Raw genomic sequence first — 13,855 nt, 5'->3', positions numbered from 1 at the left:
CCTTTATTTCCTATGTGTTTTTTGCCTTCTCCTTTATTTCCTATGTGTTTTTTGCCTTCTCTCCCCTACAGAAGTACAGGGCCTTGCGTAGCCAGAAGGATGGGACAGTGGAACCTACTCCCATAGACGGTACGGACGGCGATTCAGAGTGTGATAGTAACCACACTGTCTCAGATTCAAACAGCCTGCCTTCAGAGCTCCTCAGCAGCCCTGCCTTACTGCAGCCCACCATCTCCATCACCAGACTGAGGCCCTCCAGACCCTGCCCTGAACCCCAGAACAACACTCCCTCAGCTTCATCCCTGAAGGACCTCACCACCACCAGCAGCTCTGTGGGAACTCCGGCTCAAACCTCCCCAGAGAAGCAGAGCCCAGTAAACCCTGAGGACAAGGAGGAAGAGCCAACCCCAGAACAAGCACCAGTCACAGAGGAAGAGACGAGCCCAGAACTAGCGCCAGTCGCAGAGGAGGAGCCAGCGCCAGTCGCAGAGGAGGAGCCAGCGCCAGTCGCAGAGGAGGAGCCAGTCGCAGAGGAGGAGCCAGTCGCAGAGGAGGAGCCAGTCGCAGAGGAGGAGCCAGCGCCAGTCGCAGAGGAGGAGCCAGTCATGGGAGAGGCAGAGAAAGAGCCAGTGGCAGTTGAGAAAAAGTCAGCCCCAGTCACAGGAGAAGAAGAAGAAGAGGCAAAGGCAGCTGCTCCAGAAGAGAAGACAGGCAAAGGGAAAGCAAAGGGCCCATCCAAAAGGAAGTCCGGGAGGACAACACGGAGACGTTGAGGAAGACAAAGCAGGAGAAAGAGAGGGGGAGCGGAAGAAAGAAATAATATCCAGTACAATTGCTACCCTATGACAGGGTACATTAGCTCAATAGACCTGGCAACTCAAAACCGGTGATCCTCTTAACCTATATTTGTAGGTGTTTAGGTGTTTAATTTTTTTAATAACACAACTAGATAGAAATGACTAATGTGCATTCAGTGGAACCTGACTGAAGAGAATTATGCGGAAACAAATTGTGGATGTGTGTGTTGCTGTCAGTGTGGAAAGGGTCAAATGAAAATGAAGGTCTGTTTTTAGTTTATACATGTCGTTCTAGTTAGCTAAATGTCTAACTCAACACATTGTTGCCAGGTTTAGGAAGGGAGTGGTGTTTTAGTCCAGGAACCGAGTGAATCATTATAGCAGGCGACTTATCTGAAAATATTTGTGATGGGGGTGGGAATTTAAAAAGTAAATGGTACTGTTTGAATGTCGAGTAACTGAACCTTGATTTGATCCTAGCTTTGTTGAAGTGCTATTGTCATTGACATTTTTTACACATTCTCTGAACTGTTCTGGAGATTTCTTTGGATGTTCGCAGGTGAGGGGATTGGTTAGAGGGGGTTTGAAAGGGGGAAAGTCTTAACTGCTTGGTCTATTTAGCTCAGATACACCCTGAGCTGCCTGCTTTCCCCTCACTATACTGCTAAATACATTTTGAATTGACTTATTTAGCTCTTTAACCCCTTGATTGCTGAAACTGCCTACATCCCACTGGTTTCGCTCCCAATTTGCACCTGAACCTCCATAAGGCTGTGCGATAAGCTCGTGGTTTTGACAAGACTAAATTATAGATTATGACAGGACTAAATTATAGATGTTCCTGCAATGTTAGGAAGCAGAGCATGATTTTAGTGTGCTTTGAATATGTTTGTTCTGAACTCATAATGTTCTATTATAACAGTTGTCTAGTCTAACAGAACTTGACAACTCCTGAGACCATAAAATTATCATTTTAGATGTGGCTGGAATAGGGAGAACACATTAGCCTAGAATAGAGCCTCTTTGCCAGAGTTTGTTCTCAAGAGAACCAGTTTTATGCGAAGTTCAGTGCGCACTCTTTTTTTCCCCCTCACAGTTGGAGGCATTAGGCCTACCTATTGCCAGCTAATACAATGAGGGATTTCCAAACCCTGTCACCCCATTTTAATGTTAATATTTTAAAAATTCCTGAACTGAAAGAAATGTTGCATTAACAAGCTTACGCATCACAAACATGACATTGTAAAAGAGTTGTAGTTTTGTGCTGGTTTTCCATCCTTTTTTTAAACATTGAGTTGGTACTTTTTTTCTCACACACCTTGTACACTGGACTAGTAAGAGTCATTTTTTTTGTTTAAGTGTCTGTACAAGTGACATTGCATGACAGTTGTGACTGTTCACATTGGTAACATCAATATTGTTGATAACCTTGATATTAAAGTGGTATGGATGGACTTGGAGGTTTTCATAACAATGAGACCTGACTTGGAGAAACAAAGGCTGCGTTTAGTCAGGCAGCCCAATACTGATCTTTTTTCACTAAGGCCGTGTCCGCAATTGACAATCGCATGCAAATTCTGTTATGAGAATATGAAGATGCATTGAAACGACAGGTCTAGATGAACAAAAGTCGCATTGTGGTTGGAATTGTTTAGATCTGGCTGACTGCCTCAGGTGCTGGTCAGACTGATTGTGTGGATTTCTGTCTTTTTGCAATCAGGTTACCAAAAGTGAATACAGTGGGCAATGTCACAGCACTCCGCCCACAAATCTCCAGAAAATGTATGTTTTGGCAGCAAGAGACACCTTTTTTCATTAAATGTTGATTAACTGGACGAAATGCGTTCCTAGTGTGAGGAATGTGTTTGCTGGCTTCATAAATGTTAGCCCACCAGCTTATTTGGAAAAACAATTTTTTGTTTGGAGTTATAACCTGTTTGCAATCCCTTTTAGCTTTGTTGCTGGCTAACTAGCTACTGCCATCAAGTTGTCAGATTTAGCCTGTTCCAGCGTTTGAAGAAAAAGGGAATCCTGTGACACAATGTGGACGTGTTTGGAATTCCATGATCAGAATACAAACGTCGCATGAACTGTCAAGTCTAGACACAGCCTAATTGGTCTTTAAACCAATCAGCTCTGAAAAATATCTGATGTGGAAAAAAATCTGTGGTTTGTCACAATACCAATTTAGTGTGGGGGGGATCAGAATTGGATGTTCAAACGCAGCCTAACTGGTCAGGAAACTCTGCTTTGGGCACGGAGAATGAAGTGTCTTTTCCCCATTGATAGCCAATTAGTGTAGAAGTTGTTTATTTTTTTTCTCACGCATATCTTGTTAGCTCCAGTACACTGGACTAGTGGCCTGCGTATAGACGGGCAGCCCAATTCTGATATTGTTTCCTCTATATGGACCAATCGCATCTTTTTTTCAAAGCTGATCTGATTGGTCAAAAGACCAGAATTGGGCTGGATGTCCAAATGCAGCCATAGCCATTGAGTAGAATTGTCTGTACAAACATTGCATGGCAGAGTTCACCTTACAAATTAGTAACATTAATATCAACAATAATGAAATTAATACATTTTATATGACTTGGGGAGTTTTTCATAATCATGAGACCTCAGCGGGGTAATCTAACTGGTCAGGAAAATCTCTTGGCTCCAGGCACAGAGAAGGAAGTGTATTTTCCCTAGTGGTAATAAATGTGTAGCAGTCTAAAAGTTTCAGAAGCTGAGAACCAGCAGTTCTGATTTTGAAGTACACCAACAGAAGAAATTGAATGATTCACCAGATTGTGATCTATTTAATTGACGAGACGTGGCTAACCATTTGTCACTGGCCTCTTGGTGAGAGGAGACCTGAATATAGGATAATTGTTCATAAGTTATAGACAGAACTACATAAGACCGAATCAAGTAATGTACCACTCCAGTTAAGAGTCCCCAATCACAGCCACTGTATTTTTTTTCAAGGAACATGTAAGGAATAAGTCTCTCCCAGATGATACTGATGCTTTCAGTGAATGGGCAGTTGTTATTAGTTGACTTGTACAGCAGAAGAGCAGATGCATAGACTGTTTACACAGCCAGCCCAATTTTAAGATGTTTTTTTCTGAGATGTTCTTAGTCAAAATACCAATTAGATCAATTGGGCTAACTGTGTAAACAAACCCATATTGGCTTGTCTCTGGTTTGTGTCCCACTGAAATATTATACAGGACCAGAGCATGACAGAAAGGGTAATTTATGTGACATTTCAAACAGCTGTATGTTTCTTAATGTATTTTTATTCTACAAATGACAAACAAGAGTGTTTTCTAGCAGCTGGAAGTTTCATGTATTTTTGGGATGTTTTCTGTATTGGGGTCATTTTAATTTATAATAAAATTTGACAATTGCCTCACTGTGATTATTGAATATCGCATTGTTTTAAAGAGCTAGTTCTTGACGTTAGTGATTCAAGATGTCACACTCAGATAATTAACAGTAGCACATTCAATATACTGTTTTTAAATCTGACAAGGAAAAACTGAAACAAACACATTAATCTCTTGCATGTCACAGAAAAATATTGACCAATCAAAGCGCACATATGATTTGTAGTATTACCCCATAGAGGTTAACTTAGCTGCTTACCTACCACCAGTGTGTTCATTACATCTTACAACAGAAACTGTTTACCATCAAGGGACCTACCTGAATTTGTGCAATAGAAACTTGTTTTCGCTGCAAAACGTTTTGGAACAAACCAATTCTGCAAAATGAATACACCCCAGTTATGACATGAATCACAGTGTATTCTGCATGCTTTACACCCCACATCAAGCACATGGATAAATAAGTACTAATCATGGGGGCAATTGAGGACTATACGGATAGCTAAGCTGAAACATTGGTATACATAGTAAGTGGTGATGGTGGCATAAACTAGTCACTTCAAGACAGAATGTACTCAGCTTTTGGCTCTTTTACTTAACTAAGCAGGAACCATCTTAAAAGTTCAACAGCTGTGTATCGATTAAAACTACATAGTTTAGTGGAGGGTTCATAAGTGCTACATGAAAGGGACAGAGAAAATCCTATCACTCTTTTAAGTGTTACCACATGAACACTTGAGAAAAGGAAAGATGCTCATATTGGTAGGTGGAATGTTGTTTTGCGTAACATTGAGTAGTCCAGCTTTTTCCTCGTCGCCCTTCTCCCCTTCAGAGGCTGGAGAATCCTTGTCCGGGGACTGTTGATCCTCTCCTGGGGGTGTAGCGGTGCTCAGCTGAACTCTGAACTCCTGCCAGTTAGATTCCAACAGTTCATGTAGTTGGTCATTCAGTGAGTCGTTGCGTTCCTCCAGGTCATCCAGGCAGGAGTTGATCTGATCCAGCAGTGTTGATGGCTACATACTCTGCCAAAAGAGAGTGATATGAGAACAGCAAAGATGTGCAATTCCTAACAGACAAATACAGACACCCTATTGGCTTATGTACACAGCTGTGAATGACAACACACACAGTTTTGTTTTATTATCCTTGTGGGGACCAAAACATTTATTCCCTTTCTAAATCCTATGTTCCTTAACCTAAAATAGCATTTTTCCTCATGGGACCGGCTAAATGTACCCACTTGTCAGAATGTTCCTTGTTTTACTATCCATGTGAGGACTTCTGGTACCCACAAGGATAGTTAAACAAACAAAAAAACGCACACTGTATCTCTTAAATCACAGCCGCAGAGATGATGCTTCCGCGATGACATCTGAAACATACCAGTATTACCTGAATTCATCTTCATTGTCGGTGATGCCATCATCAGTTGAGATGTTAGGATCTCCATTTGGTCCAGACATATTGTTGTTTACTTCTTCTGAGGTTTAACAGCGGTTGACATCCAATTTGTTTCATTACCGCCACCTACTAGACTGGAGTACAACTCCATTATACTTTGCTTGAAAAATACAAATGTACTAAATAAATACCCTACCATCTAACACTACACTCACTAATTTCAAAATGATATAAAATTAAATTAACACCACCCTACTCCACTAATTAAATGTATTTACTCCTACCTCATGCCATCACCCTGAAAGGATGTGACACCACCACTTAACACACCCTGTACCTCTTCTGATGTCAAGTCTAGCACACCCAAATACCTCTCTGCAGCTGCCACCACAACCTACATTTCCCCGAGACTTCCGATCCATCCCTTCAGTACAATGTGACAACTAATGCACTACTCTAACCCTGGAAACCTCAACCTGCCTCTCTCGCAACGGACATTTCTGATCCCCAGCTCCATGGGCACACCAACAATTAACACATTCCCCTACTTTCCCCCATACTACACATTTCCTATGTCTCATGCCCTGCACATTTCTCACACCTTGGACCCTCCCCTCCTACACGCTGCTGCCACTTACCCATAAGCTTGACACCTGTAACATCGTAATGTATTCGGCACATCGCTCGTACAGGATTACTTATATATCCAAACTTTATCGGGCAAAGACTCAACTTTAAAAAAACAGACAATGACTTCCGTTTCCCCACCCTGTTTGCGTCGCATCAAACGACGATCATCACATACACCGGGAATCTTTCCCCTCAGCTTGTCAACTTTTATATTTACTGCTACCCCTGTTATCGCTCCTTTCATTTGTGCCCTTTTCTTGAGAACGAAACAATGAACTTTTCTTGCCCTCATTAGTTTTACTCCAAGCGTATTCTCCCTCTGCCACACAAAAACACAAACAGTTATCACTAGACCACTTCTAGTTACCATCACCCCAACTCTTTTTTCACCCACCGTGAAACCACAAATGGATCAGCAAAAAGGGAAGAGTACGATTTTTTTCCATAAAATTCACTCCTACTGTCACTCTTCTTCATCCTGATCCTCGGTGCATACCTCGGTATACAATAACTTCACCGAACCTACCACATAGGATACTTCACACGTATTCACTTCCATTTCTCCTCCTGTCTTCAGCTCCCTCTGCTTACACTTTCTACCATTCTTATTTAACAAACCATCTCCCCTTTCCCACAATTTTTATCCGACACAAGCCCTCTCTTTTTCCCTCCATTCCTCCTCCGTTTTCCAAGTATACGTCTCCTTGTGATAATACTGCTGCCCCACTCCTTGACACCCATCTTGTTCTTGCTTTCTCTAGGGACTCCATTTCCGCCGAGCGCTCTTCTCCCTATTGTTGTTTACGTAGAATTAGCTACACTGAAATGAATTAAGAGAAAAAATGCGTTAGCTGGCACTGCAGCCCATGTAGCTAACGTTAGTAACTTAACACAGATAAACGTTTACTTACATTACTATGTTCATCACCAGTGCACTTCACATATAGTAGGGATTTCTAATATAATATTCTACTGGAAAACAAAAACCTAAAAAGGACTACATCATAATGCACAAATTGGATTTAGCTGGACTGCTAGCTAACAACCGCAGCCTGTCACTTAGTGTCAGATGACTGATGATAACAACACTGAGAAACGAGCTCCCCGACATGACCCAATGTTCAAACATTGCTTTACAAATACTTCAAGAGATCTATATCTACAATATAGTTGACCTTGCAATTATGAGTTAGAAACTGTATATCAGACTGGAACGATAGAATCAAATCAGGCCGTTTTGTGGTCAGTTTTGTGTAGTTTATTTTATGATTTTATATTATCTTTGGCATATCCCCTCTGATATCATTAATTTCAACGTAAATGTTTAACTTTTCATTATTTAATTTAGTAAATCTTAATGTCCAATTTCTATTGGTATTTATACATTACAAACAGTTGTTGTCTTTATTTTGTCTCGAGCACCTAGCAAAGACATTATGAAGATAAGCCGTAACGGCTTCTCCCCGAATCATCCAACTAAGCTCATGCGTAGAAACACGTCATGGGGGCTAACGGTCGTCTCACGCCAAACTGCGCATGTGCATACCGTCACTCCTCCGATATAAAGTTGTTTTCGAAGAAAATTAAAACGTGTCAGTTTGTCACTTTTACGAGGTTGGAGTAATAACATTTTCAATTACGTAAGACATTGGCTCAAATTTAGGTTGTGCCTTTGGATTTCGAGAAAATCAACAACGAAGGAAGATTTTTTCTCTTATCTCATTGACTTATCAAACCCCGGGCTGGTCTGTTTGGCAAGTGTTCCCGGAAATCTTGCGACGTTGTGCCTCTGGGTTTAAAAACTCCGTGGTACTAGGTCCCATAAATATCGATTCAATTTAAATTTAAGGGGCTCTTTATTGGCATGGGAAAACATATTTTTACATTGCCAAAGAAAGTTAAATAGATAATAAACAAAATTTAAATAAACAATACAAAACGTACAGTAAACTACAATCACAAAAGATCAAAAAGACATTTCAAATGTCATATTATTTCTATATACATTTTGTGAATTCTTGGTTGGTGAGTACCCCAGACCTCACAACCATGAAGGGCAATGGGTTCTATAACTGCAACTATTTTTAGCCAGATCCTAATTGGTGTGTCGAATTGTATGTTCCTTTTGATGACATAGATTCATAGAAGGCCATCCAAATATATCAGACTGCTCCATACTGTTATAAACAATAGGTGGCGCCACAGTCCTATAAGTCTTGAGAGAAAGAAATACGCCCGCGTAGCCACGTGGGGCGAATCACACATGACTGGCACAGCTAGTAGCTAACAAAATAAAATAAGAACCTTAGTTAGCTTTCTAGCTAATCTACCATGGAGGACCTACCTGCAGATATCAAAGCTTTCCTTCTGAATCACCCATTTTTTGAACTTACCGACGACGGCAAAAAGGTTAGAATTCCAACCGCACCAAACTTATTTTCACAAAATATCGTATAGACTAACGTTGGCAAAAAAGGTAGCTAACGTTGGCTAGCTAGCTAATAATGTTATGCTGTATCTGATGTGAACTACATGACATGTATATGACAGCATTTTGTTTCACCTTTTTATTTTTTAGATCAAATGCGTACTCAATGGACATGATTGTCCTTGCAACCTCACAGAGCTCCAGAACTTCACCAAAGGGAAGAAATATCAGAAAATGTGTTCTAATGCAGAGTTCAAATATAGTCAATATGAACCACATGTTGTGCCCAGCTCGAAGCAACCGTAAGTATTCCCCAAGAGCCATAATCTCAGCAGTTGGCGGTTTCGTGTTTTAGAGGGGAGCAGGGCTTGAGTGCATGCATCTATGACCTCTTGGCAGATGCTATATGATATTACACCCACATTCAAGGAGGCTAAACATTCCCCCTATGTCTCCAGACCCATCCAGAGGTTCTCCAACTGCTTCCACCAATTCAATGTGGTTATAGGACTTCTGTGGTTATCAAGTGCCTGTCTGTCTCTGAAGTTATGTCCCCACTCTCTAACCAGTTCTTGGGGTTAGGGTAACTGACCAATTCTGTATGTCTGACCTTCAGCAATCATCTCTTCTGCAAGTTGACGCTCAGACACATCAATCGCCTGCCACACCATGTCTTACAGCATGTCAATGGGAAGCGGTTCCAAAAAGCAAAGAAGAAATGTCAGTACTTCTTGCCACCCAAAATGTCCTTCCTACCTACCCTCAAATGTTGATGCTTCCTTTCCACTCAATGTTTTTAGAGGTTTTCCACTGAGTGCTGTTGTGTGTTGTTTCAGAGGACTTTAGTTCTGCGCTTTCAATTTACCAGTGAATCATCTTTACAATCCATCAGATATGTCTCTAAAATAGAACTACCCGAAACACCACATAGATGGTTGTTTTCACTGTCGTCAGTACAGTTTATGAATTGTCTAATCTCTCCCCTAGATGAAGAGTGTGTGCAACAGGGTGTGGAGTACATGCCAGCCAGCCTCCGACAGAAGAAGCCCAGAGATAGAGAGAAAGATGGGGAGAGGGGGCGCAACTTCCAGCGGGGGAATGGAGCGTGGGCTCCTGACTCCAGCGATGAGGGAGGCAGTGACTCCGAGGACAGCATGAGTGACCTGTACCCCTGTTAGTACTTCAGTCATTTTTGTGTGAAAAACAGTCAATGGTGACACTGGCAGTGTCTGAATACACATACTAGCGTACTAAATAGTATGCAAAAAAAATTGATTTATAGTATTTAAAATGTAAAAAATAGTACTCCTAATGCGCGATTGCTTTGACTCCCGCCATTCGTTCATTTTGGAACAGCCTGTCAATTTATCTGATCAGACTAATGTCTGCTGTGGATGAGCTAGAACACACAGTATGTGGATTCAAGTATATTTTATTTGTTACATTTGCTTCCTTTCTGGAAGGTGAAAACTAATGTCTGGCTTTTCTTTACCTACAGCCACTTTATTCTCTCTGAAAAAGGAGACCGAGGGTATGGAGGAGGAAAAAGATGCCTTTAAAACAGATGATGAGGAGGAGATGGAGATTGATAAACAGGCGCCACAGAAACGCAAGAAGGTCAGATGGCTTAACCCTCATGGAACTTTTTTTTTCTCACCAGTAGTGTTGAGCAGTGTTCCAAGCAAACGGGTCTGCATGTGGTTGTTGAATTACTGTAATTAGTAACACCGCTCTCTTTGCATCTTCGACAGGTTCAGGATGGGGGTTTCCAGAAGAAATTCAAGAATCATAACTGTAAAAGAAAAGGTTTTAAAGACTATGTTAAAAATATAAAATAAAGGTGAATGCTGTACCCATGTTAAAAATGGGAAATAAAGGTGAATGCTGTGCTTCTCGCACTTTGATCTTGTGTCATATGCTCTCATCCTGTCGAGTTTTCCTAAGTAGATTCAAACATAAGGCTACTACAAGTAGCTAATTATCAGTTTTTTTTTGTCTAATTTTGAGCAAAAGTTGACGAGCAAAAGTTGACAATCAACACTACATCTGTAATGTTCCACACAAAAGCATTTTCTTGTCTCGACATGGATTCTGCTATTGCCCAGCACCAAATGTACATCTTACAGATGCTCTTATCCAGAGCGACTTGCACTCATCAGTGCATACATATTTATATTTTCCCATACTGGTCCACTGGGAATTGAACCCACAACACTGGTGTTGCATGGACCATGATCTCACAACTATGCCACACAAGACACAATGTTGTCCAATATAGCATCTCAACGACGGCATTTGATCATCATATAGCTCCAATTATGAAAATGTCCCAAATGTACTCACTTGACCATAGATAGTGGAAATGTTTGATAACTGCCAGATGAGGTATTTGATGGCCTGCTACCAAGGACTGTCGGCTCTCCTTCTCCGTGGCTGACGTAAGATTTTTTTTAAACATGTTAACCCTTGCAAGGCTGCCAGCCCAAAAGGCATGTGTCCGCAGATCATGCGCAGACCAGCTGGCTGGTGTGTGTACGGACACATACCCTATTACAGGGGCCGAGTCACTGGCTTACTGGTGCTCTTCCATGCAGTCCCTAGGAGGGGTGTGTCACTTGAGTGGGTTGAGTCACTAACGTGGTCTTCCTCTCTGGGTTGGCGCCGCCCCTTGGGTTGTGCCGTGGCGGAGATCTTTGTGGGATATACTCGGCCTTGTGTCATGGATGCTAAGTTGGTGGTTGAAGATATCCCTCTAGTGGTGTTGGGGCTGTGCTTTGGCAAAGAGGGTGGGGTTATATCCTGCCTGTTTGACCCTGTCCTGGGGTATCATCAAATGGGGCCACAGTGTCTCCTGACCCCTCCTGTCTCAGCCTCCAGTATTTATGCTGCAGTAGTTTGTGTCGGGGGGCTAGGGTCAGTCTGTTATATCTGGAGTATTTCTCCAGTGTCCTGTGTGAATTTAAGTATGCTCTCTCTAATTCTTTCTTTCTCTCTCTCAGGGGACCTGAGCCCTAGGACCATGCCTCAGGACTACCTGGCATGATGACTCCTTGCTGTCCCCAGTCCACCTGGCCGTGCTGCTGCTCCAGTTTCAACTGTTCTGTCTGCGGCTATGGAACCCTGACCTGTTCACCGGACGTGCTACCTGTCCCAGATCTGCTGTTTTCAACTCTCTAGAGACAGCAGGAGCGGTAGAGATACTCTCAATGATCGGCTATGAAAAGCCAACTGACATTTACTCCTGAGGTGCTGACCTGTTGCACCCTCGACAACCACTCTGATTGTTATTATTTGACCATGCTGGTCATTTATGAATATTGGAACATCTTGGCCATGTTCTGTTATAATCTCCACCCGGCACAGCCAGAAGAGGACTGGCCACCCCTCATAGCCTGGTTCCTCTCTAGGTTTCTTCCTAGGTCTTGGCCTTTCTAGGGAGTTATTCCTAGCCACCATGCTTCTACACCTGCATTGCTTGCTGTTTGGGTTTTTAGGCTGGGTTTCTGTACAGCACTTTAATAAATTTGATTTGATGATTTGATTTGATTCAATCTCTCCCTATCCCAGTCTGCTGTCCCCAAATGCTTCAAAATGGCCACTATTGTTCCTGTACCCAAGAAAGTAAAGGTAACTGAACTAAATGACTATCGCCTGTCGCACTCACTTCTGTCATCATGAAGTGCATTGAGAGGCTTGTCAAGGATCATATCACCTCCTCCTTACCTGTCACACTAGACCCCCTTCAATTTGCTTACCGCCCCAATAGGTCCACAGACGATGCAATCGCCATCACACTGCCCTATCCCATCTGGACAAGAGGAATACCGATGTAAGAATGCTGTTCATTGACTATAGCTCAGCATTAAACACCATAGTACCCTCCAAGCTCATTAAGCAAGAGGCCCTGGGTCTCAACCCCAACCTGTGTAATTGGGTCCTGGACTTCCTGGCGGGCCACCCCCAGGTGGTGAAGGTAGGAAACAACATCTCCACTTTGCTGATCCTCAACACTGGGGCCCCACAGGGGTGCATGCTCAACCCCTCCTGTACTACCTGTTCACCCATAACTGCATGGCCATGCACGTCTCCAACTCAATCATCAAGTTTGCAGATGACACAACAGTAGTAGGCTAGATTACCAACAATGCTGAGACAGCCTACAGGGAGGAAGTGAAGGCACTCGGAGTGTGGTGTCAGCAAAACAATCTCTCACTCAACGTCAACAAAACAAAAGAGAGGATCGTGGACTTCAGGAAACAGCAGAGGGAGCACCCCCCTATCCACATCGAAGGGACAGCAGTGGAGAAGGTGGAAAGTTTTAAGTTTCTTGGTGTACACATCATGGACAACCTGAAATGGTCCACCCAAACAGACAGTGTGGTGAAGAAGACGCAACAGCGCCTCTTCAACCTCAGGAGGCTGATGAAATTTGGCTTGTCACCTAAAACCCTCACAAACTTTTACAGATGCACAATTGAGAGCATCCTGTCGGGTTGCATCCCCGCCTGGTACGGCAACAGCACCACCCACAAATTATAGGCTCTCCAGAGGGTGGTGCGGTCTGCACAACACATCACTGGGGGAAAACTACCTGCCCTCCAGGACACCTACAGCACCCGATGTCACAGGAAGGCCAAATAGATCATCAAGGACAACAACCACCCGAGCCACTGCCTGTTCACTCTGCTACCATTCAGAAGGCGAGGTCAGTACAGGTGCATCTAAGCTGGGACCGAGATACTGAAAAACAGCTTCTATCTCAAGGCCATCAGTCTGTTAAACAGCCATCACTAACACAGAGAGGTTGCTGCCTACATACAGACTTGAAATCATTGGACACTTTAATAAATGGATCACTAGTCACTTTAATAATGACACTTTAATAATGTTTACATATCTTGCATTTCTCATATATATATATATATATATATATATACACTATATATACTATATATATACATACTGTATTTTATACCATCTATTGCATCTTGCCTATGCTGCTCTGTCATTGCTCATCAGTATATTTATAGGTATGTATTCTTATTCCTTTACTTAGATGTGTGTGTATTAGGTAGTTGTTGTGGAATTGTTCGATTACATGTTAGATATTGCTGCACTGTCGGAACTAGAGGCACAAGCATTTCACTACACTCGCAATAACATCTGCTGACCATGTATGTGTACGTGGCCAAAAAAAGAGATTTTATTAAATTGAGAGAACG

The 13,855-nt window shown here is 42.4% G+C and overlaps 2 protein-coding genes and 1 long non-coding RNA gene across 5 annotated transcripts in view; 2 read left to right on the top strand and 1 right to left on the bottom strand.

Annotated features, from left to right (window-relative positions):
- LOC115122861 (cip1-interacting zinc finger protein-like) overlaps positions 1-4,195 on the top strand; it is a 28,867-nt gene extending 24,672 nt beyond the window's left edge. For all 3 annotated transcript variants that reach the window (XM_065017481.1, XM_065017479.1, XM_065017480.1), the window contains one exon: positions 72-4,195. In XM_065017481.1, the coding sequence (XP_064873553.1) occupies positions 72-773 (702 nt within the window). In that variant the 3' untranslated portion in view covers positions 774-4,195. The remainder of the gene's footprint in view (positions 1-71) is intronic.
- Positions 4,196-5,083: 888 nt separating this feature from the next.
- Positions 5,084-7,430, bottom strand: LOC115122888 (uncharacterized). Its single transcript, XR_003862528.2, has 3 exons — positions 7,117-7,430; positions 5,567-7,025; positions 5,084-5,196 (listed from the first exon to the last, which is right to left on the bottom strand). It is a non-coding gene; the product is annotated as an uncharacterized LOC115122888 (long non-coding RNA).
- A 1,001-nt stretch (positions 7,431-8,431) lies between these two features.
- surf2 (surfeit 2) lies at positions 8,432-10,537 on the top strand. Its single transcript, XM_029659041.1, has 6 exons — positions 8,432-8,614; positions 8,784-8,935; positions 9,250-9,353; positions 9,621-9,806; positions 10,132-10,250; positions 10,385-10,537. The coding sequence occupies exons 1-6, from the start codon at positions 8,537-8,539 to the stop codon at positions 10,469-10,471; spliced, it is 726 nt and encodes a 241-aa protein (XP_029514901.1). The 5' UTR covers positions 8,432-8,536; the 3' UTR covers positions 10,472-10,537.
- Positions 10,538-13,855: the final 3,318 nt, after the last annotated feature.

The sequence above is a fragment of the Oncorhynchus nerka genome, linkage group LG4 (assembly GCF_034236695.1).
Source record: "Oncorhynchus nerka isolate Pitt River linkage group LG4, Oner_Uvic_2.0, whole genome shotgun sequence".
In the NCBI taxonomy this organism is placed as follows: Eukaryota; Metazoa; Chordata; class Actinopteri; order Salmoniformes; family Salmonidae; genus Oncorhynchus; species Oncorhynchus nerka.
The sequence above is the reverse complement of the archived record's forward strand: the minus strand, read 5'-3'. Positions and strand labels throughout refer to the sequence as shown.